This window comes from Varanus komodoensis, unplaced genomic scaffold (genome assembly GCF_004798865.1).
Source record: "Varanus komodoensis strain SLA01 unplaced genomic scaffold, ASM479886v1 scaffold22, whole genome shotgun sequence".
Lineage (NCBI taxonomy): Eukaryota > Metazoa > Chordata > Lepidosauria > Squamata > Varanidae > Varanus > Varanus komodoensis.
This window is the reverse complement of record NW_025335606.1, coordinates 15,737,001-15,761,954: the sequence shown is the minus strand read 5'-3', so window position 1 is coordinate 15,761,954 and position 24,954 is coordinate 15,737,001. Positions and strand designations below refer to the sequence as shown.

General features: G+C 44.5%; 1 protein-coding gene across 2 annotated transcripts in view; it reads left to right on the top strand.

The window, feature by feature from the left end:
• The window catches only part of GDNF (glial cell derived neurotrophic factor), a 31,062-nt gene extending 23,181 nt beyond the window's left edge, over positions 1 to 7,881 (top strand). For both annotated transcript variants that reach the window (XM_044431342.1, XM_044431343.1), the window contains one exon: positions 7,388 to 7,881. In XM_044431342.1, the coding sequence (XP_044287277.1) occupies positions 7,388 to 7,881 (494 nt within the window). The remainder of the gene's footprint in view (positions 1 to 7,387) is intronic.
• Positions 7,882 to 24,954: the final 17,073 nt, after the last annotated feature.

Sequence of the window (24,954 nt, the reverse complement as noted above, 5' to 3'; positions counted from 1 at the left end):
AACCACACATTTTATGGAATTCTGATTGAAAGACTATTATTATCTGCAGTGCTCTTCCAAGATTTGTCTGGCATAAATGAACTGTGGTTTGAAAGGCCAGGCATTCTGAAATGGGCTTCTTGTGAAGCTGGAACATTGCACTCTGGTGTAACAATACCACTGTGACATCCTTGCATTCCACTGAAGCGCCTTGGACTGAAGACACTTGCATTCGCCTGACTTTGCTAGACCTAACTGGGCTGAAATCCAAAAACTTCAGTTTTAACTGGGCTTGTTTATTAAGCTGACAGATGGTTTAAGTAGTTTATGGATTTTAGCCATTGTGCCATTTACGCTGATTTTTTTTTTTTTTTGTTAAACTGACAAGTGTCATGTGTATATTGCACTTCACCAGAGTATATAAAACTTCAAATTAAAAGTAATTGATTGAGAGCAAGAATTAGAGAGAGCAAGTTGCCACATTCTTTGCTAAAACCTCTTAGCTGTTGGAGAGAAATTGCAATCCACAAAAGACTTATGCCATTAGTGGGATGATTTCAGATTAAGGTGTTTGCTAATTTTAGCCCTACTGCCTAAACCAATGTATGTTGACTCAAGACTAAATCCCATTGAGTTCAGTCAGGTGCACTCCCAAATGACTCCCAAATAACTATGCCTAAGACTGCAATCTGATAGTTATTTACTTGAAACTAAGGCCCATAGGACCTGAGTGGGTTTAATGGCGATATTTGCACTGGTAGGATAATATTCTTCAGACTGTAGCACTGACCACTAGAGGGGGAAGTGGGATTGCACCTTCCAGTCACAGGTCCTAATGTTGCTTCTTTCAGTGGACTGCTGAAATGGGGCTTGCAGGGTATGGTTCCTCCATGCCATCAGGACCCTTCATCACTGTAGGCTTTTCATCACACAGAAGGGACTTGCACAGCCCAGGGGTGTGTACCTGTGGCTCTGCATCCTAAAGGGTCGGGGCCACCAGGCACAGTCCAGCACTCCTCCTGCATGCACACACCGTTCACTGAAGGCAAAGAGGGGAGCAAAGTGCGCCCTCCAGGGTAGATCCTGGATCTGCCTTCTGCAAGCAGAAGATCAGTCCACAGGCACATTTTTGCCCAGTCATGTTAAGCGTGGGAAGGATCAGACCTGGTTTACTTCGCAGCCAGGCCCTGGCCTGGAACAGGAGGCCAGGGAGTGCAAGGGAGCAGGTTTTCAGCCGGATCTTTCCATGCCTAATTGCAGCACCTCATTCTCTTACCTGTCATGGATGGCTAAAATCAGGCAGATGGTGAAACAGCTTACAAATAAAACAAGGAAGTTCATTACCACTCGAACCTTAAAAAACTAGGGCCTGCTGACATTTCTTCAGTGCCACTCACAAATGAGAGCCACAGTATTTTCCAAATGACCTAGCTCCTAACTCCCCATATTAACAGGGTGTCAGCTTGAAGCCAACCCGCTGCCCACAGAATCCCACAAGCAGGATATGAGTGCAACAAGACCCTCTGGCCCAGGTGGTCCAGCAACTGAGCTATGCAGGGATACTGCCTCGGATACCCAAGATAGGGTCAAGCTGCTAGGACCTGCAGCCGGTATAGCCCCACTCACAGGAGGTCCCTCTATCTGGCTGGGGAGAATCCTGCCCAGAGCACAGCTCGGCTCAGCTCAGCCCATTCAGCAGGATCTCCTGATTCTCTGTGTCGCTCGCTGCTCAGGTGGCTGGAGGAGCTGCCATGGAAGGAAAGGGCGGCCAGATAGAGTCTGGGCCTCTTCCTGCTGCAGCTATTGCAAGGAGGGTTGGTCATGCTTGTGTGACCAGCGGCGACCCCCTTTTGGCAACTGCAAGCCGCACGTGGGCTGCCCCAACTTGGAGTGGCTTTTCCACAGTGGTCCTGAGCCTGGGAGCAGTCGCAGCATAGCGGGGGCGGGGGCGTGAGGCGACTGCGTCACAGCCTGTCTCAAGGGCCCACGTCATGGTGCCTGCCCAGAAGTGCCACAAACACCCACTCCGGGGACCGGAGGCCACCCATGCTTTTCGTGGCACTTGGAGCATTGTGCTCCCAGGGAGGTTTTTCTTGCAAATCATACAGTAGTCTGCACTGTTGCCTTCCTGTGAGAGACGGATTCTCAGGCCGCTTTCGCCTCTTCAGCATCTTCCCAGCAGATGCAAAACCACATCAGCATTCTTCCTCTTTCTGCCTTGTCTGTTCCTCCTCCTCTCTCTTCCCACTGGACTCTTCCCTGGGCTTCCCTCTTCCTATGTTGGATAGCGGCCACATTTTCGTTTAGGAATGATGCAAGTTGGCCAAAAAACCTAACTTCTGCCATTCCCTCCTCCTCCCCCTCCTCTCACCCTCTCCTCATCACTGAATGTTTGGAGAGGCCTGGTGCTCTGAAGAGCCTCTTGCACGAACGGAAGCTCTACAGGACAGCACGGTTCTTACTGGGAATCTACCTTTGGCAGCCTTAGGCAGAACTAAAGAACGTTATGAAAAGCATTTTACATAGAAGAGATCTTGCCAACAAAGCCTGAAGAGCACACGGCTCGTATCGCTCTATTGTTTTATCTCCAATGAATTATAAACAGGGCAGTTTGCTATTGATCATTTGATAGCTTAACGTGTTTTAAAGTTCTGCCACATTTCTGCACCCAACCAGCCCAGTTGGTGGAAGCTAGGCTAAGAAATAATTGCTTGAAAGGGTGTGCGTGTTAACTTAGAACAGGAGAAGGCAACCTGCCATCCAGATGTTTGGGGCTACAACTCCCAGAATTGCTAACAATTGGCTGAGGTTGATGGGAGCTGCAGTTGCAAACATCTGGGGGCAAAAGGGTGCTCACCTCAGCTTACTGCTGGCCACAGTCACAGATCTCCAATTGTCTCCTCCCCACACAAGCTGTTGAATATAGATTATTGTGTTACCATTGAAATGTGGGCCCAACATACAATGTTGCTCTCACTAACCCGCCCTGCCCTGCCCTGCCCTGCCCTGCCCTGCCCTGCCAGCTGAAATCAGATTTTTCATCCACTGTCTAGTGAAAATGTATTCTCTTTTCCAAACAGGATAGAATATATTGCTTTAATAGTGCATAATATCTGAGGCTGAGTTGTATCACTATCCATCTTGGACATGGGTTAGCCCTATTACCTCTCCCTTTTTGCATTCTGCTTCTGTGTCCAGTGGCCACGCCAGTTCCCTAGTCACACCACTTGTATTCTTGAACTTCTCAGCCTTGTTGCTGGGGAGATGCGTTTGCAAATGCTCATGAAGACATGAGAGATGCAAGGTCTCCAGGATTGGTTTGGCACACATGTGAGGTGAGGGCTCTCCGCAGCTTGAACTAAACTGCTGCTTTGTACAATATCAAACCTACTCAGAACTTCAGTTGGTGGATTACAGGAGATTTTTGGAGTGGTGGGAGGTTTACTATTGGAAGCTGTTGACCATGTTTACATAAAATGGGCACATCTGCACACTATTTAGGGGTTTGTGTAACAGATTCTGAATGCAGAAATTTGCATTGCAAAATCTGTTTGTTTCTTTGTAGAAGAGGTCATGAAATGGGAACAGGAAACCTCAGACTTGTGGGCAAAATCCATTCCACCAGGAGTCCCAGATGGCCTCATCCTTTTTTTTTTTTTTGGTCCTCTTTCCTCCACCCAGAAATTGTTTCTTGGTTTTTCTGTGCAGTTTTTCCTCATTCTAAAAAGTTGAAATGTTTCTCAATTCAATTTACAATGGGGACTTGTGAACTGAATTGGGCCCCCAGGTGGAAAAGGTTCCCTGCTGCATAAGTGATTAATCTGTGCTGATGCTGAAATGTTGCTTTATTCAGCTGATGACTTGCAAGGAGGTGAGACAGACCGAGAGCACCAGCTTCTTCATACCTTTGTCTCTGCTCTCTCCCCTGCTTGCCATGCAACCAACACAGAATCCGATGATTGCATATGGATGGGGAATAATGCATGTGGCTCAAAACTAGGTATCAGCCACACAGAGGAGCAGAGCTGGGAGAAAGTGGTGGCAAAGTCTACTCACAGATTGCAGGTACAAGAGGGACTGACCCCCGGCACTGCACTGGCCAGGGCTGGGTGGAAAGAACCTCCAGCAGGTGGGCCGATCGGCTGCGCTGTCGGCAGCGGCAACGGAACCAGCTCCATGGCTTCCACTCCCTCAAATAGCTGGCTGGCACAGGGGCCGATTTCCTAACAGAGCTTTGTGCATGCAGCCCGGCAGCTGGATCAGAAGGAACAACGTGCCCAACACCCGTTTGCCCCGTGATTCCTCATCCAACTAGGAATGCATCCGCCGCCCATAGCTTGATCAGGCAGATATAAATACCCTCTTCACTTCCTGAATGAGATATTGCTTATGCTTAGAAAAGTAAGCTTCATAGCGGGATGGGGATTTGGACGTTGGTTTCCAATATCCACATTCAGCACGCTACACGTACAGCATGCTGGCAAACCCAGGTCTGCCCCAGTCACAGCAGGGGGGGGGGGCATTATTAGAACAAAACCGACATGTGGTTTGGGGTGTGAAGACTGTCCCCATTTTACAGTCTTGGTTTATCCCGGTGTTTTGTCCCTGTCCCAGAGGGAGGTGGAAGGAAGCAAGAAGACTTCAGCTTGCCTCACCTGGGCAGCGTCCCCCACTTACAACCCTACTCCAATCAGTGGACTTGCTGCCATCACACCTCATCCAGTCAATCCAGCATGAAAGGCAGATTCTGCTCTTGTCATATGGAGGCTAGCTTCACAGATGCAAAAACTGATGTAAACACAAATCTGGAGAGTTTTATGGTTGGATGCTTCGAAATAAGAGTCAATAATGCTGGATAGTGAAATGTACTATTATTTAATAGTCAAATTATGCCTGCAAAAGGGTTGCAGCCTTTATCACAACCAATATGTGATAGGAAGCTACTATGGGGTAGCTATTTATGAATCACCAAAGAAGACTACAGTGCTTTGCATAGTATTTGCATATGCTTAGGGTTGTAGCCATATGCTGATGTATGTATAGATGTGAAGTCAGGCATAATTGAAATAGAATATAGCACATTTTGCCACACTGGGGAACACCATGACCAGGCAACTTAGGTGCCTCCTTGTTCCGTATGTGGTTCACATGCTGATGGGCAGCATGACTGATGATTAATTATCTTTAGACTGGGATTGGACAGGTCACTTTGTCTAACAGAGGATGGTCCTCTAGAAAGCCCTTCAAACAGAAGACTGTCCTCTATAAAAGAGGACACCTGGCCACCTTTCATGATACACAGAGGGATATTTTGGCTGAGAAGGGATCAGAACCCAAGTTTCCTGGGTGCACCTGCTCCCACACCTGTTTTCCTGTACCTAATAAGTTCTGTATGAAACTTAGCAGCCATTGTGTCTGGGGTATAAAAAGAGCCTGTTGGTTTCTCCTTCTCTCACCTGATTAGCCTTGACCTGAGGTCTCATAGAAAGAGAGATGCACCTGGAACCACAACTGGAAAAACAGTTGCACTGTGCTGGTTTTTTCCAGCACTGCCATTCATGTAAGTGGATGAGAAATGAGCTGCATCACGACATTTAACACGTCACCTGGACAAGAGGAGAAAAAGAGATGACACCTGTGATAGTGTCAGATTTTGTGGGAATTCTAGCCAGTAGGCAGAGTTCTCCTGGCTTCCCCGTCTGTGCAGCAAGCCAGCAAGTAAGGTAATCAACCAAAACAACATGAATCATTTAAAGATTGTTTGACCTTGGGATCTTTGATGTTCAATTTCATTAATGAAAGCCACTCATGGGTTTCCATTTCACCCAAGTGTCACACAGTTTGTTATGAACCCTGTTCTTAATTTGAGATGTTACTTGAATTTTTTACATCTCACATGCTGACAGGTGAAGTTTGATTCCTTTCTGATAGCCAACATTGCTGAAAAGGTGTTTACAATATGCCAGTATTATGTACTGCCTGCTTCATTTTCTACTTGTAAACCATGCTATATGGAAAGGTCAGAAGACTACAGTGATTGAGGACACCTTCATGTGGCAGGTGTTGCAGAGCATCTAATTATATGGGGTGAGGAGGGCAGCAAAGGTGTTGATTTTGGGTGCGCAGCACCACAATTCTCCTGTACAATCCCCATAGTAAAGAATGGGAGATTCACAAGTCCACTTTAACATAGGGAGCTGCCTTATGCTGGGTCAGATGGTTGGTCCATCTAAGCCCAGTAGTGTTGACACTGACTGGCAGCAGCTAACCAGGATTTCAGGTGGAAGTTTTTTTGGCCATACCTGAAGATGCTAGGGATTGGACATTTGACTGGTTATATGCAAACAGCTTTACCACTGAGATGCAGCTTCTCATCCATCACAATTAGATGGAACATTTGTTGGATGGACCCAAACACAGCTGCCCAGTAAATACTAGGTGAAATTACAAAGAAAGGCTGCTTGAGGACTCTGATCTTTAGGAATTCTGATGTGGAATGGCCCAATGCTCTCCTCTTGGACTAATGAACAGAGCAGAACTTGGCTCTTACCAATTTTTCTACTTCTCTGAATGTTGCAACCCAATCCTTGTCAGTTTAAACCAGCTTTCCTAAAGCTGACGTCTTCCATGTGTGTTAGATTACAATGCCCATCATGCTAGGTCAATAGCTGTACTGTCTGGGGATGATGGGAGTTTTTTCCAGCATGTGTGAAGGGAATGGAAGAGGTCAACTTAAATATATCAACATTTGTACACATATCTTGAGGAGAAAATATACACATGCACACGAACACACACATTTAAATATAAATGTTGAGCTGATTTTCTTTTAAAAACAGATTACAGTAAAAAGTGAGAAACAGAAGAATTTGACTCTGACAAATGAGAATTTTACCCACCTGTGTTCAGGAATCATTCAGCTGCTGTGAGAATGCAAAATGCGCACCATTTAATTTTTCATGTAAGGACCACTAGATGTTATAGAGCTTCTGCTATGGAGCGATACAGAAATGAAATTAATAGTAATAGATGAGGCAAATGTAATTTGGACTGAAAATGCTCAGCTATCTGATGAAAAGGTTTAAACTCCAGCACACTGCACCCAGCATGTCATTCAATATCAGTGCTTAAGTTTAAATCTTTGCAACACTTTGCATTTGCATAAAAAACAAATGGAAGAAAGATAAAGAATTTATCAACTTTGTACAGAAAATTGCCTTTCATCATGTGTTACAGATGAATTTTTTAAATTCACGAATCTTAGTAGGACAATTGAATGTTGCAGACCTGTCACTCAAGATCTTACAGAGCCAATTTAACTAATTTTAAATATATAAATGGGAGGAGGGTTGGAGGGGAGAGCCATATTCACCTGACAAATTTTTTCTTTTCTGTCTTTTCAAAACAGCCAGTATGCCTGAGGATTATCCCAAGCAGCTCAGTGATGTGGTGGATTTTATTCAAACCACTATAAAAAGACTGAAAAGGTCACCAGATAAACCAGTTCAGTTTTTCTCTAAACGGGAAAGAAACCGTCAAAATGCAGCAAAGAATACCAATAATTCCGGCAGCAGAAAGGGACGGAGGGGTCAAAGGGGCAAATCGCGGGATTGTGTCTTAACTGAGATGCACTTAAATGTGACTGACTTGGGTTTGGGATACAGTACCAAAGAAGAACTGATCTTCCGGTATTGCAGTGGTTCATGTGAGACCTCTGGAACCCTCTATGACCAAATTTTAAACAATTTAACCCAAAATAGAAAGTTGGTCAGTGACAAAATCAGACCACAGCCTTGTTGCAGACCCATTGCTTACGACGATGACGTTTCATTTTTGGACGATGACCTATCGACTTACCATGTACTGAGAAAACATTCCGCTAAAAAATGTGGATGCGTCTGACGTCCTTTTGTGTTAGGACACTGCTATGATATTGCATTCCTGCTATGATGGCAAAGAAGGGACCAAGGCTCCCAAGGAGATGAAGCGATGGCTTTGGAAAAAGGAAGAAGAGGACCAAGCATACAGGAGAACACCTGTAGTTGGAGCCTGGTTGATTGACATCCAGCACAGGATAATCAGAGAAGATACAACCGTTGGAGCTTTTGGTTTCTACAGGAAGGCAAATAGACATCAATGCTCAGGGGCAGAGATCCAGGAGGGATGGAGGTGACCTACACCATTTGCTTGGAGGTGATCCACCATTAGCAAAATTTGGCTGGGCAGGTGGTTAAAAACACAACCTCTGTTTGATTTGTTTTTTGTTTTCCTTGGTTGTAGAATTAGAAGTAATAACCAGATGCTTCTGGCCTTAACTTCTAGATATGGGCACAACTTGACCTTCACCAGTAAGAGATGGTCAGCGGTGCTCATATGAGAGTTTTGTTCTTTATTGGCAGTGAGATCATAATGATCCAGAAACATCATTAAGAAAGAGAATATGGTAAAAGGCCAGGAAAGTGTGAGAGACCCTTCAGGTACAAATGCCTTCTTTCCTCTATTCCTGGTAGAACCATCTCCGCCAGTCATCTGTTTGATCAGCCATGTTTACCTGTGAGAATTGTATCATTTGAACAGATGCAGTACCTGGTATTTACCACTGGGCCTTAACCAATGGTTACAGAGCAGGCAGAGACATGGAAAGAAGTGAAGCAACAGGGTTGATGAAAAGACAGTCCTTGCTTCAAGAGGGGGCATTTTTGGCCAAAGGGGAATAGTGCTTTCATTGAAGCTCCTGCACACACCCATGCACACTAATAGACAGACATGGCCATTGGTCAGGGAGCCCTGCGTGTTGCAGAGGTGTGTTCTAAGATGTATTGGATGGGGATGCTGGCCACACTTGTTGGGCTTAGCTGGGTTGCTCCATGCAGACTGAGAACTGTGCCTAATCTTCCACACCTACGCTTAGGATTGCCAATGGTGAAGAAACTACCTTTCAGAGAAAGGTGTCTGCCATCACTGATTTTCTCATTAAGGAACCCCTGATAAAATTCAAGGGAATCCCGGGAACAACTTCTTGGAGAAAATGGTTTAAAGGGTTTGTTGAGAATACATCATTTAGATTCATTATTCCAATTAGCTCAGTAACCTTTACATGAAAACTTCTCCTTCCCGCTTTGTTGGAATGAAGAAAGAAGGTTCAGTCCATGCAGAAGACACCCACATGCGGTAGCTTTTCTCCACACCAGTGTGAACAGCAAAATGGGCTAACATTGGTTTGGATAGGGACCACAGCACAAACATCTCTCATGCACTACTGGGCTTCTTGGGTTACATGACGGAATGGAAAGCTGTGGCACCACCCAAGCTCTAGAACCATTGGAGCAATAGGAATCCCAGGTCAAAGATGGCAGCAAATTTTTTTTTAAGTCTGTTGGGAGACGTCAACAGGGGGATTCAGTTAACAAGCTAAAGTTGCACAAAGCACAACTAGTCCCAAGCCAACTGTTGCAAAGGAGGTGGATTATTCATTTATGTCACTTAGTATTGAACTCTGAAGTGATTACTGTCTTGCTGGAGGGAAAGTAAAGAGTTCTCTTTTCCTGTTCTCCGTGAAAACATGTTGTGCTTTTAATCACTTGTTCCTGCCTGGGCTGCAGCATAAAAACATGGATCTTACTTTGGTTTACAAAAGGACTAAGGTCACTTACTTAATGAACCACATTTCTAATTGGGTTGTTGTGAGTGAACAGAGACTACTTGATGCAATGCATCCGGTCAGAGACAAATCTAGAAAAAATATTTATTGAGATTTAAGTTATTATGATTATTATTTATTACCATTCGGTCATGAGTTTCCTTTCCTTTATTTATTAAAGCTTCTTTCTTCAAAATAGGTGCCAAAGTTACAATGAGACAGTGATGTGGGGACAAAGGTCCATGGTTGTTTTTATTTTAAGTATTAAGAATTATTAACAGGAATGCAATTTTAAAAAATCACTTACTTTACCTTTTCAACAAAAATAATGGAAAGACCTCAAAACTAATAGTCCAGTTCTGTGGTATTTCTGCATATACATGCATACATGCGCACGTGTGCTTACCTGCACACCAAGAGTGATGTGCTCATCACCAACTTGTTCATCCAGTTGCATCTTCTAAGGATCCCCAACTTCCGGCAATGCCATTGAGAAAGGAGTGTGGTGAAAGCCAAAGCAGGTGGCATCTCTCTAGGGAAGCAAAATATCTCAGTGGCTAAAAGTTCTCAAGCTTCCCAACAGCAGGGACTACAAAGTATAGGAATGGCTGGAATTTAGGGCCAACATGAGATTTAAGCCAGACAAGGCTTCAAGAAGGCCTCAAAAAGACCTCATCCCTTGTCACCTGACCTGATTTGACTGTTTGAGAAAGAGTTGCAAGTCCTGCTGGAGTTCATGCAGGCTTTTGAAAAGCTTTGGGGAACAAGTGTTTAGACCATCACCCCAGGCTTACAAGGGGGACGTTCCTGCAAATGCAGAGTTATGTGCATGAAGCTGCTCTAGATGAAAATTGGGATGCACCTCTGCATTTGTATAATGATGCCCATCTAGGTCTTTTGATGCCACAAACTGTTCTGTCTAGATCTGGATCAAAGCCACCATCGTTTTGATGATCACCCTCCAAATGTTATTATAAAATACTATTTAATATTACATAGAATAAGGAATGGCAGAAACCAAAGGGTACAATCTAGCCAAAGTTTAGTTACCATTGACTTAAACAGGAAAGCTAACCATGTGCTTATTAATGTCCCACTAAAATGGACAATGAATAAAAGTGCTCCATTTTGGCTGGATGCTCCCATCAATTAAATTCTAACACCTGATGAAACCCCAAAACTAAACAAAAAAAAAATCCTATAATATCAATGCAAAAATTCATTGACAGGTCATAAGCTTTTTTAATGTTAGTATCACATAGCTGGAAATGTTGTGGAGCATTTAAAACATTTTATACCTGTGCTGATAAATTGGTCATCTCTCTTTGGACCTACAAAAGGCCTCAAGAGCTGGTGTTAGCTGCTAAAAATGTTATTCTAATATACTGAGTAATTTATTATATTTTTTCTAATGGGGTTCTTTTTTTCTTTGTCTCATTTCATTGCTTATTAAATACCTTGTATGACAACCAGTTTTATAGGCATTGGTGTATTGCTGCTTTTGTTTGGGGTTTTTCCTGGTCTCTTTTTATTTTGCTTTTTTAGTGCAAACTTTAGAACTCTTTGGAGCCACCTTATTACCAAGTCAGGCAACTGGCCCATCTTGTCCAGTCTGGTCTCCTCTGATTGGAAGCAGTGCCATGACAGGTATTTCCCAGTCCTCTTACCTGATATCCTTTAACTGGAGATGCCAGGAACTGAACCAGAGACCTAGTTTCTGCATGCCAATCTGCTTGCAGCCCCTGCACTTTGGACCCTCCTCATGAGCAATAGCAACTTCTGCCTGTTTTCCCATCCCCCACCTTTAATGCTGTATCTTACTCTGCACCCACCCAGCAGCTTCTCCATCCTTTTGCACTAAGCAGGAGCAGAGACAAGGCAAACGCCTTTTGTTGCATGCCTCTTACCAATGAATGCACGCTTCTATAGATTGCTGCTCCTCACCTCCACAGGGCTGATGAGGATAGGCAAGCAAAAATGTCAACACTTTTGTGTTGCTAAGATGGGTTGGCTTTGGAGCACAAGGGAAAGGTACGTGAACATTGGTGCTTTTTCACCCATGTTAAATGTGGACACAGACAGAGAGAGGAAATCGTTCAGTGTTTAGGATGCTTTCCTCCCCTCCCCACAAAAGCCAAACTGGATTATGGCTCCAGATGAACTTGTTTTCTTTCTCTGGCTGAGGCTCACAGGTAGACTGCTTCCTTGCTGTGGCTAAAGCATCTATTTACTGGCAATTGCATCAGTCTGGAGAAAACAATTCATACAGGATATTGACTAGATTTCCTGGTATTTAATGAGATTAGGGGCCAGAGTAGAAGAAAGCCAGGATTTAACTCCTCCACCAAGAACTAAAGCAGAGAGGTGAATTCTCCAGTTTAGAATAAAGTATGAAAAATACATTCAGCACCAATTAATTCTGCAATGAAAAATGGATACTAATATGCCGTTTTTAAGCCACAGTACAGTAATACACATGTTGCTTCATTCTGCCCATTTCCACTTACGCATATTACTGTCAACATAGCAGAACTACAATAGAACTGGGCCTATAATTAAATGGGGAGGCAATAATAATAATTATGATGATGTGCAATTTCTATCTCTTGTGGACTCTCATTTTTAATACTGCTATTGTCCTATAGACATGAATGGCTGTAATCCAGAGAATGTTTACCATACTTGATGCTGTAATTCTGTGCACATTTAATTTGAGAACAATTTTAATTGTATTCAGAGGGAGATCCAAGTAAACCCACATAGGATTGCATTATCCTTTTCAATGAAATTGGTGAGATTTAAATTCAACTGATTTCTTGGCAAATGGGTTGAAGCTGGTTTAAACATGATGCCAGAGAATATTAATATTATTTTTAATAATATTAATCTGTAGAGATTGCACAGCATATACCTTATCACTGGCATCTGTTCTCAGAACAAAAGCATACTGGGAACATATAGGTTGGGGTAAAAGATGCTAAAAACCAGCAAGGTGGGTGGGGAGATTTAAGCCAGTGGCTCAATTTATTTAGAGTGAGTGAGTAGGACCTCCACCCCTGGAAAAGAGGTTTATACCAAAACATGTAAACCTGCCCCAATGGGTGCCCATCGTTCATGTTTCTAGCATGACCTTCCCCAGCATGATGCCCCACAGATATTTTAGACTACAGTTCCCATCAACTCCACCCATTGGTCTTGATTTATTGACATTGCGGAGGGCACCAGGCTGGAGAAGGCTGGCCTAGCATTTTACTCTCATTCTTGTCTCTTAAATCATTTCTTCCGATATTGCCCCAGAGTTTTGTGAAGTCAGTTATTTCCGAGGGAACTCAGCTAGGGAGTGTAACAGGTTTTACTCTCAAGTTAGCATGCATTGGCTTGCAACCCTATAAATTAATGGATATAAATTAATGAAACATCAATTTGGATATAGATTAATGGATTAATTAACATTATACCCAACATTATATTAATTAACATTCTATCCGACACTAAATTGGATATAAATTAATGAAACATTTTATGAAATAATCGAAGTAAGTATACACTTTGCTGAATCCAGATAACATTCTTTGGGAGAAGAGGATTGTATTAAAAGCATGTGTTAGATACTTTGTGTAGCAAGAGGTTTACATATAGGGCCCAATCCTATGCATGTCTGTGGAGAAGTACACTGAGTTTAGTGGAGCTTACTCCGGGTTATTAGGTTTAGCCTAAGAATGCATCCAGGGCAGCACTTGACACCTTTCATTTTCTACTGATTTTTCTTTCCTTCGCTGTGGAAGACATCATCAGTGTTTCCTGTCAAAATCCCATAGGATTCTATGGGTAGGATTAAAAACTTAGCTTGCCAGCCCCACTGTGATTGCGAGACCCTAATTTGGCTGGATTGTGCCCAAAGAAAAACTCTGCATGGTACAGTGGCTGCCAAGGTGGATGGACTCTTGTCAAGAGTTCACAAAAGCTGTTGTCCTTTTAACAAGACACATGATTGTGCACAAAGCTGATTCTAAGATTGCACCCTGCATCCCTGCATAAATATTAGCAGCAGATTGGAGAAAGAGCATTTAGCCTGCACTAAAGATGGGTTATGTGTATGCTTCAGCCTATAGCCCTAGCTGGTGTAGCCAGTATAATAGAAACCTAGAAACGGTGAGTCAGAAGGGGCCTCCTGGGCCTTCTAGTCTGACCCCCCCGGCTCCAGCCAGCTCCACTTATCCCATGCCGACCATGTGCCTGTCCAGCCTAATGGATTATAATGAAGGATGCTGGCAGCTGTGGGCCAAAACATCTGGAAGCTTCAAGTTGCCTACCCCTTCTCTACAGACCTGCTCAATCTAGCCTGTTTTGGACAAGTCAAGATTGGGTCACTTGCTGAAATGATCTAGTAGAAAACTAAGGTTCAATTGGTGTGTTTTCCAATATGACCCATTTGAAATAACTTGTTCCACTCACTTGATGTGTCCAAGTGCAACCCACACTGACCCAGGTCACTAGAGGACAATTTTGTGTGTAACATTAATAACAATCCTTTCTGCAACACCATGTGAGAACTTACTCTTTATACTCTTGTGTTGCACTGTACTCTAGTGTACATTTATCACTTAGATTATCCTGACTGCATAATCTTGATTTCTGAGTAATACAGTTTGCTTAGATTAGCTTTCAGCACCTTAAGAGGAGTCAGTACATTTTAATTTCATTAAAGTTGGATGGTTTTCCCTCAGCTGTTTTTCATACTGTCTCAACCTCTCATGGCAGCCTAATTCTAACATATAAAAAAGGTAAAGTTTGTGATTAATAATAATCAAAACCAGGAGAGCATCTTTCTTTATGGATTTTTATTTCACCTACAATTTACGTCTCAAACATTTGTGTTAACCAACCAAAGTTCTCTACAGACTTTATTTTTGTACAATATGCATTTTGTAAACTTTTTATGAAATAAAGTGCATTTCTATTGTTAGATAGACTGCAGTCTTCATTCTTGCACAACTATTTGGACCACTTTTCCTCTCTCCTTGTATCTCAAATGTGAGCAGATTATCAAGTTCCTGGCCTGTCGGCTTCCACCACTGTCTTCCTTCTGTTATGGCCATTAAACAGATGAACAAAAACTCTGTAATCAAGTGTGTGCTAGCTGCGTGGATAGACTCTTATACAGCTGCTCAAGTCAGTTGCCCTGCTGATTAAGTTGGCAAATCACAGGTTCTACATGCACATCACCCCTGCTCCAATTCTTGCTTCTTTTACAACTTGCTGTACCCTCCCAGATGCTTTGTACTACCACTCCCATCATTGGCCATGCTGGCTAGGGCTGATGAGATCTAAAGTCCAAAACGGAGTTCAAGCCGGGGGTGTGGGGGAAGCTGTTCTGATCTTGCAGTACAATACAATACAAAATCAGGCCATCTTGCACCCTTTCTCAACCCTTCTCTCTCCATGAGGGTTTGTCTCTTGTTCCTGATCACTTCATCACCCAGACTTAATATGCCCAGTTGCATTTCTGAATCACCTGCCACCCAACCCGTGATTCCCCTGTCATGGGAACCCCTCTTGTCACTTGCTGGCACCCTTCTAGCACCACTTCCACATTCTGTAAGCAGCAAGTCCCAGCCAGGCCAGTGCCAGAGCATCTGGATTCAGGGCACATTCTACACTGGAGCATACATAATGCCATGCAGCTTGGGTTCCAGCATGCCAGGTTTCAAGTCATTTGCAAGAAAGTGCATGCACAGAGCTGTCATGAGAACACTTTTTAAAAAGCTATTCACCCTGCAAAAATGTATTGCTGCTTATTATATTCCTATCCCATTTTTTCCTGAGAGGAAATCAAGCTGTCTTGGACCATCTTCTTTCTCCCTGTTATCATCACAAGCACCCCATGCAGGAGGGTGGGCTGAGAGTCAGTAACTGTCCCAAACTCACCCAGTGAGCTTTGTGAATGAGGGGAGACCAGAACAGGGACCTGAGAGCCAGAATGGTGTCCTGGTTGGAGAGACTGGACTGAAACCTGGGAGATGGGGGGCGGGGGGGTCATGAAGCTCACTTTGGACCAGTCACAGACTCCCGGCCCAACCTACTTCACAGGGTTGTTGTGAGGATGAAATGCAACTACATAAGCTGCCTTGGATTCGTCATAAGAGGAAAATGAAGGGCTTTAAATGCAATGATGATGAGAGAGCCTTCCTCTTCCAAGACCAAGTCCAGTGCTCTAACCACTTCACCACACTGCATCTGATTCAGAACATGCTATTGGCTAACCTCATTGGCACTGACAGTCATTTCAGAAGCTACATCAAAGGTACATTCACCTAGACCATGTGTTTCTGTTTCACACTGATTCTATGGACTTGCAAGCTGGATTTCCCCCCTTTGATTTAGTCATAGTAAAGTGTAAAATAGCTATAACAAATGTGGCCATAGTAAAAAATAAAATGGCAAAGCAAATGAGTGTGAACTTCCCATTGAAAACCAAGCCAGTCCAAAATCCTTCAAGTTACAAGAGGGATTGCTCTCACCAACATACTGTTATGGAAAAATCCATCCTTCCCCGATTCCTGCCCCTTGCTACTGTGAGGCCTGCAAGTAAACTTGAAGCAGGGCAGGGGGCCAAATACTCGTAGTATCTGCATCCTTAATTGAAAGGCTTTGGCACTTTGACCCCTGAGCCATTGCTCCACTCAATAAAACAAGAATGGGATTGTTCACTTCCTGCATATGTTCCGCCACCGTGTTGGGGCATTTCCTGATTTCAAGAAATTGGGCATACCTATAGCCGCTCATAAATTCAGAGTAGGTCACAAGTGCCGGAAGGACAAAGGGCAACAGACAGAAGGACCTATGCAGAAAATAAAGTGTCCACAAAAATGCCCACACCTCAATTCTGCCCCCTACCCTGATTAACACTTCACCTACTTATGGGCTTATCCAGTCCCAGCCACCATCCCAAAGAGGAAAGTTCTGCAGCAGAACACAAGCGGCAGAAGCCCTGTGTTGCCAGAAGCCAGAAATCTAAGTCAAGAGGGGTTTGAATCAGCCGGTTCAAATGCACCACATGCTTCCTGCACTCTTAAGTCGGTCATGATACGTGCATTCACTCTGGTTTTATCTGGCAGGTTGTGTCTGGGAGTGTTTATGGGGGGGGGGGGGGGGGGGGGGGTGGGGGGGGGGGGGGGGGAGACGGAGAATGGAGAGACTGGAACATAAAGTGCTGTCACGTTCAATCAGCTACACTCCGAATCCCCTAATATGCGGAGGCAGCCAGTGTTCGAAATGGAAATGCCTTCTCAAGTAGGCTTCTTTCCAGGGACACTGATGCACAGGACCCTGGCTATGTAGCAGGCGATGCGCCGCTTATGGAGAAGTGGAAGGGGGTCAGCTGAGTCATTTGGCAGGCCTGGGGGTGGGTGTTGGGAGACCACTGACAGCTCTGAAATCCACTGGGGAAAGAAGAGCTTTCCCAAGTTCCGAAGTTGGGGCCCGGGTGGGGTTCGGATAGTATTTCAGCCCTTGGATCCTATTATGATGAAATCACTGACCTTCATCGAGCGCTGCTTTGTGCTGTCCTTCAAAAGATGGGGATGGGATTAGGCCAATGCCAAGCACATCTGTATTTGTCCTTAGCTGGAGATGACAACACCCAGCCTTCCCTTACATAAATGGCTGCTGATGAATGATTGCCAAGTTCACCGCAAGCTATTCGCCTGCTGTCATCCCTCCCCCATCCTTTTCATCCTATCCTGCGAGGCTGCAGACAAATAAGCACTGCTGGGGGCAGGAGCGGTTTTGCAGAGGCTTGTCTTGTGGCAGGAAGGAAGGAAGCAGACCCTTCTGCTTCCTCCCAGTGGGTCGGATCTCAGTGGAACTGAGACATGTGCAGCCGGAGTGGCAGAAAGAACCCCTTGCCGACACAGCGAGTCCTTCAGCCCTCCCAGGATGGCACACAGAGGGTCGGGCGTCCCTGCTGCACATTGCTGGGACCAAGTTTTGGGGCATCCTTGGGCAAGTTGGCCTCAGTGGGCCCCTTTCCTTCTGCTTAAAGGGCAGGGAGCAAGTGGGCCACTGGCATTTCCTGCTTCTCCTAACCTCCACCTCTGTCTGGGCCAGGGGAAGAGGCATGGAAACAAGCAAGTTGACATGGTGAAGGGGATGCTTTGTAGTGGACCCTACTGCAGTGTGGACCTTCAGTAGGTGGCCCAGGATGCCTACCCCTGCTGTTGGCCCTGGCACTGCAGGAGGAAGGCTATGGTGTGGGGGGGAAGTCAGTATCCCTGGAAATCCAGCAGGGGTTACCATCTGACAAGAGGGAATGTTGCACCAGCCAGTAAGAGAGATCCCTGGAGATCCAGTCCAAGAAACTGGGAGAGCAACAAGTTAGGAAGAGCTGGTCTAACCCTTTCCTGCAGCAGTAAGGCAATCATAGGTATTTAGAACCAGTGTGGTGTGGTGATTAAGAGAGCTGGACAGGGACTCAGTAGATCTGGGTTCTAGTCCCCATGCAGCCCCACACAGGAGCTCACTGGGTGACTGTGGGCCAGTCACAGATTCTCAGCACAACCTACCTCACAGGGCTGTTGTGAGGATAAGACTAAGAGGAGGAGGAGAGGAGCAGGAAGAGAACTATGTAAGCTGCCTGGAGTTCCTTGAAAGGAAAAAGGCAGGATAGAAAAATAAATACAGTGGTACTTTGGCTCACAAACTTAATCCGTTCCAGGACTCTGGTCGTGAGCCAAATTGGTTGTGAGCCAAGTCAAATTTCCCCATAAGGTTCAATGTAAATAAGGTTAATCTGTTCTGTAACCATTTTTTTTAATCACAAAAAGTTGAAGCAAAGTGACAAAGAACAACAAAGATCACGGCCAGCTCCCCCTCCCCCACCCCAAGCATGAGCGCGGCCATTTCCCCCACACCAGCACGTCCGTGATCACGCCTGTCATCCCTGCACAAGTGCGCCCACAATCGCAGCCATAGACGGGCGCGATCACGGGCGCGTTCGGGGTGGGGGGAGATGGGCGCAATCGTGGGCGCACTAGGGAGTTCATGACCTGAGGTAAAATTTTTCAGAAATTTCTGTTCACAACCCGATTTGGTCATGAACTGAGGTGTTCGTGAGCCGAGGTACCACTGTACTTGTTCACAGCATTTTAATTCTTAAATAAGTTGACAAGTCAGTTATGCCTAACAATCATTATCATAGGCTCTTATACTGCACAGTTATCCTAACATAGCACCCACCAGTTATGTTGGACTACAAATCCCATCCATAGCCACAAAATAAATACCATAGCATAGCTAAAGGATTGTCACCTTCTTTACCAGCTTGCTTCTCCAGGAGAGTCCACAGAAGAGGTACTTTCAAAAGTTCTACCACCATCAGGAGGAGAAGGAAGAGGCCTTCTCACCTGCAGTATCCAGGGTGTTGATCTTCCTTTCCCAGAACATCCATCTAGTTCACCCATCCATCCAGTCCACATTCATCAGTGTCCACTTTTGATCAGTGCCTGGGTTCAGTAATGGACTGGATGCAGACCAATAAGTTGAAGCTCAATCTAAAGAAAACAAAGATACTGTTGCTGAGGAGTCTGTATGTTCACCTGGGGAACTATCAACCTGTCCTGGTTGGGGCTGCATTCATCCTAAAGAACAAGGTTTACAGCCTTGGAGTGCTCCTGGATCCTGAGTTGTTGCTTGTTGCTCCGGTGGACTCAGAATCCAGGAGCACTTTTTATCAGCTTTGGCTGCTTTATTCGCTGCATCCTTACTTGGATGTGAGGAGCCTTGTTACTTGCACTGGCAACCTCACACCTGGATTCTTCCAATGCATTATGTGTGGGTCTGCTCTTAAAAATGGTTTGGGTGCTGCAACTTGTTCAAATCAAACAGCACACCTGCTAACAAGGACAGGTATTTGCAAATAAACCCTGCACAGACTACACTGCCTGCCAGTTGCCATCTGGGCCCAATTCAAGGTGCTTACAGTAACACATAAAGCCTAAACAACAAGGGGCTAGGATATCCATATATACGGCCTCAGTCACTGAGGTCACCATCATCTTGTGATTCTTCTTCACATTCCTCATCCAAGTGAAGTAAAGGGGGAGACAGCAAGGAGAAGGGCCCTTTCTGTAACAGTGGCCCAGCTATGGAACTCACTTCCATCAGAGATCTGGCCAACATCTTCTCTTTATTCTTTTAGATATCTACAAAATATGTTTTTTTTTTTTATTTTGCAACTCTTTTGACAGGTGAGCTAATTGGTTTAATGGTTGTAATTGTTTTATACTGTTACTTGCTTCTGTTATATTATGATTTTAGAGCCAGAGAAATTTTATTTAATTCTATTATGTGTAATTCTTATTTTATTTCCTTTGGGTTATTTTAAATGGCCTAATGTATTGAATGTTTAATTTTATGTTCCCCTGTTGCATTGCATGTATCACTTTTCTTCTTATTGTTGGTTACTATATTTATTGTGTGATGTATTGAATTCACTGTTTTAATTGCTGTACCATATATTGTGAGGTGCCCAGAGACCTATGGCTAAAGGAACAGCATGTATTTCAAATTAATAATAAATACTCACTCCTGGAGGCGTTTTTGCCTCAACAGGCCTTTGGCCTCTGTTTGGTTTTGTTTCTTCTCTGAATGCTGAAGGATTTCCCCTTTAACTTGCTCTCTTCTGTGGCAATTCAGAGGTATTGGAAAGCAGTCCTGTAGTTATGAGAAGACTGCTCAGGTGCTGCTCAGGTGGAAAGGACCCGAATCAATTCTGACAGAGTGATTCACCACCAGAGATCCCCTTGGGAACTCACCCAACAGACATGTTCCAACACTGGCGTTTCCCTGGTTGTGCAGGGGTTAAGCAAGTACTGACCAGGTCCAAAGCTCCTGTGGGCCTCCCATATGCCTACACAAATGGCCCAACATGATGCCAGTGTTCTGGGCAGACACATCTCTCATCCCATGTATTCAATGGGAGGGACAAAAGCCAACTCCGCTCAGTGAAACAGTAGAACATGGAGAAAATCTGGCTTTCGAGTAATTTTTCATCTCCCTGTGTTAACTTGTTTTTGGGTTGTGAACCCCAATCCAAGGATCAGTCTTCCTGCCTTGTTGGAAGAACTATACTTAGGTAGCCTATAACAGAAGTCTAGCTACCACTTTGCCTTTTTGCCTGGAGCACTGTTTGAGATGGTTTCTCTTGTGTACCTTTTAATCCCATTCCCCTGGACCTATATACATAACCATCATCTCTGCTTTCGGAGGCATGGTGCCTGTTTCCAGATTTCTGGGTTAGAGCTTGAAACGCAAGGCAAGCAAGAAGGGCCAATCCTGCCATTAGGCAGAGCAAAGCAACTGCTCAGACAGTTGCTGGTGGAAGACTGTAGCAGAGGGTTGGAGGAAAGGCCTTTGTCCCTGCAATCGGTTTTGTGCCGTCTGCGTTAACCTGGGCCTTCAAATGCAGTGATGGATGCTGTCTAGGGCAGATTCATCTGTCAGCTTTTGTACACTCGGTGGGAGCATGAACCATCTTGTCCTTCACCTCAGGCCACCCTTGCTAGCTTGAGCCCTGCGTCCTGAAAGGTTTGGGAGTCCCTGGATGAGAGGGATGCTATCAGTCCACTGGGTAATTGTTTGTCCTTGCCTGCACTGCAGGGAGTATGGGCAACCTCCTCTCTCCTTTCATATTGAAATGGCCTTCATGGGATCACTGTACGTGAATATTAACTATGACCAGAGCATGTTTTAAATATCTCTGCTTATGTGTGTTGTTTGTTGTATGTGATTGTTTTTGTTTTTGTTTTTGTTTTTTGTAAGCCATCCAGAGACTTTAGTATTGGACAACACAGAAATACTTTAAAGAAAGAAAGAAAGAAAGAAAGAAAGAAAGAAAGAAAGAAAGAAAGAAAGAATTGGAACAGGCCACTGAAATATAAAAATGTCAGTAGAAGGATTTGCCATTCCATGATCAAAAACTATGAAAATGATGAAAAGGAGCAGTTAGATTTTCTTTTTAATTCTCTATTAGAATAATACACCAGAAGCAAAATAGCTTGAAAAACAAGCAAGCAAATAGACCTTGAACTTGAAGTTCACCAAGTAATCCAGAAAAGCTTAGTTGAGTGATACACCAATTAAAGTTCTCCCACAATGATAGATGGACATTGGGATTGTGATGGGGTTGTTACTGTATTTTAATAGCTTTATATCTCAATTGTTCCATGCTGTTTGGAGCTGCCAAGAACTCTACAGTTGGAGTTTGAGCCCAGTCCTGGGAGATAGAGGCTAAAGTTCTTACTCACCTATGAAATTCACTGGTCTAGTATGTATGTATGTATTTATTTATTTAAAGTATTTGTATGCTGTCCCATCGCATAGCCTCGGGACGGCTTACATAAAATAAAACATAATACACATAAAATCCAGATCCACCCTGGCTGCAGATTAAAACCTATAAGCTAATGTTAAAAGTTATTAAAATATTGTTGAAATGAAAAGGTCTTAGCCTGGCACCAAAAAACAAATAATGACGGCGCCAGGCAGACCTCTCTGGGGAGCACATTCCATAGGCAGGGCGCCACCGCAGAGAAAGCCCTCCTCCGGGTACTTTGCCTCCTAATGTCTTTCACAGAGTGTTCCCAGAGGAGGGTCTCTGTGGCCGATCTCAGGGGTCGGGAGGGCAAATACGGAAGAAAGCATTCCTTTAGGTATCCAGGTCCCAAGCCGTTATTAGATTTATAGCCTGCTTTTTCCAATGAGATCAAAGTGTCTTACATCATTCTTCTTCTGCTGTTGTTAATCTTATGCCCTCAACAACAACCCTGCGAGGTAGGTTGTGCTGAGTCTGTGACAGGCCCAATGTCACCCAGCTGGCTCCACAGCTGAGCAGGGACTAGAACCCAGATCCGCTGAGTCCCAGTTCCATGCTCTTAACCACTACACCACACTTTCTCACTGTAGTGCTCTTTCTCAGCCTAACCTGCCTCACAAGTTTGTTGCAGAGATAAAAGACAGGCTCATAGATGCAACCTGCATTCATTGGAGGAAGGACAGGATTACAAACAGCAACAGCTAACTAATTCTTTAATCACATTGGCCTGGGATCTTGGGTTGTTTTTCAGCCAAAGATTCCTAGGCTTGGAGCCTATTGAACTTAAGTTCATGGATGGAAAGTTTCCCATCCCACCTTCCCTCCTGCAGCACCCCGAAATGCCTTTCAGGAGGCTTGTGATGGGGGAGGGGTGCCTCTGAAAAACATTGGATGCGGGATGCGGAAGTCTCTTTCTGGAAGCTTCTCTTGGGATGCCGGCCTGCCCCTAGTCCAGTCCTCCTCTCCCTGCCCCTTCCTTTTCACGCTCTATTTCTCGAGAGGAGCCCCACAGGAGCTTTGTGGGGCAGAAATGCAGGTGGTTGCAAGAGCAGGAAGAACTACGGGGAGGGGAGGGGGGATTTCCCTTCTGCAAACTTCCTTTGTTTAATGTATCTTAGGATCCAAAGCCCCTGCTTTTCTTTGTGCTTCTGTCTTTCCCACAGGCATTTTAACACTGAATCCCAACGTGTACTTTAAAATTACACTTCAGGATTTTAATGCACTGTATCGTAACACCTGTAAAAGCAGCCGCAGCCGCAGCGCCTGCCCGAACCCCCACCCCTAAATATTGCTTTGAGCCCATGCATGGCTTTCCCCCATCCAAGTCACCCGAGAAGTGCTCTGGCTTTACTGACACACGGCTAATGCGTTGTTTTATGGCAAAGGGCTCTCTCTGGGGCTCATTCCATCATGTGTTTTATTGCCAGGTCTTTTAAAACTGTCAAATGTCATTCCTGAGGAAATGGAGAACTGACTTATTTATTTTTAATTCCCTCTTCATTACTTGGTACAATTGATGTCCGTCTCCCACTGCCCTCGCAATGACATTAGCATTGCTTTTCCGACAGTCTTTCTCATGACGTTTTTATAGTCGACTGTAAGTATCCAGCATGCACACGTTAAACATGCTGCGCAGCCAATATGAAAGGAGCATGTATCCATTTCTTGGAAAACCCCAGCGGCACTTTAAAATACTTGTTGTGAATGCGGTGGCAGTTGTGCATTGTAAAATGAGGTGGATTCAGAGAAGCACTAAAACTGCTCTTTGGCTCATTCTTTTGCTAGAACCCCCCAGTTCCCCAGCATAAGAGCTGTGCTGGATCAGACCAACGGTCCATTGCATGCAGCATTCTGCTTGCTCAGTGGACGATCAGATGCCCCAACGTGAAGTCCACAAGTGGGACACAAGAGCAACGGCCAGGTCCCAAACACCTTCTCCATCCCCTGGTATGCAGAGGCAGACTACATCCAGTGTCAGAGGTAATAGATAGCCATCGTGACAAGTAGCTATTTGGGAACCTTCTCCTCCATGGATTCATCTAATCCTGGTATCTAATTCTCTTTCAATGTGGACCAAGTGGGTGACCCTCACTCCATCAATGATGTGGAGCCCTGGTGCAAAACAGTGATATAGGGGAGCAGATGAAGAAAGGAAAAGAGTACCTCTGAGCACACATTCAAGACAGGACTAAGGAATTCACTCTTGGTTTCCCCCAAGTATTCTTTTTAAGCTGGACAGGTTTAACTGTTGGGGGCAAATATTTGCATGGCTAGACAACAAAAAGTCCTGGTGGAGGAATGAAGAAAAGACTGTTTTTCTGTCTAAACATGCACAGGATGGTGTCCTTATTTGCTGCTATTCTTTGCGGATTGGAAATGCAAATCTAATGCAAATCACTCAGGGATCTACCAGAGGATCTACCTAATATGCCTCCTTTCAGCCATGCACCAGAGTTCTAAGGCTAAAGCTCTGAGTGGCAGGACTAACCAATCTTGAGTGTGGCATGCATGTACGTACATGTGCACACCTGGACACAAAATTCAGGCACCCTTCAAACTCTGAAGTACACAGGAGCTTGGGTCAAAAGTTTGGAGTAAGGGAGAGCTTTGTTCATAGCTGTTTTGCTCAAGCCTCAGTCAGTATGAATCCTGGCCTATCTAATTAGGCTGTTCTAAGAGTGAATCAATACATGTGCAGTGATTGAATTATAAATCTGTGATTACTCGTGTAGAACCATCAGTGTTGCACGGCACTTACATGGCCCCTGCCCCAAGTAGGTTGCAATGTAAAATTGGCTTAGCAAAAAGGAAAGAGGAACAGGAGAGAAAGAATAAATACTGTACATCATGAAACTAGAATGTCTGCAATCCTAAACTCACTTACCTGGGAATAAAGTAATTGAGTTTAATGTAACCTATTTCTTACTAGGCATGCATTGAAATGTGGTGTTGGGGAGTAAAT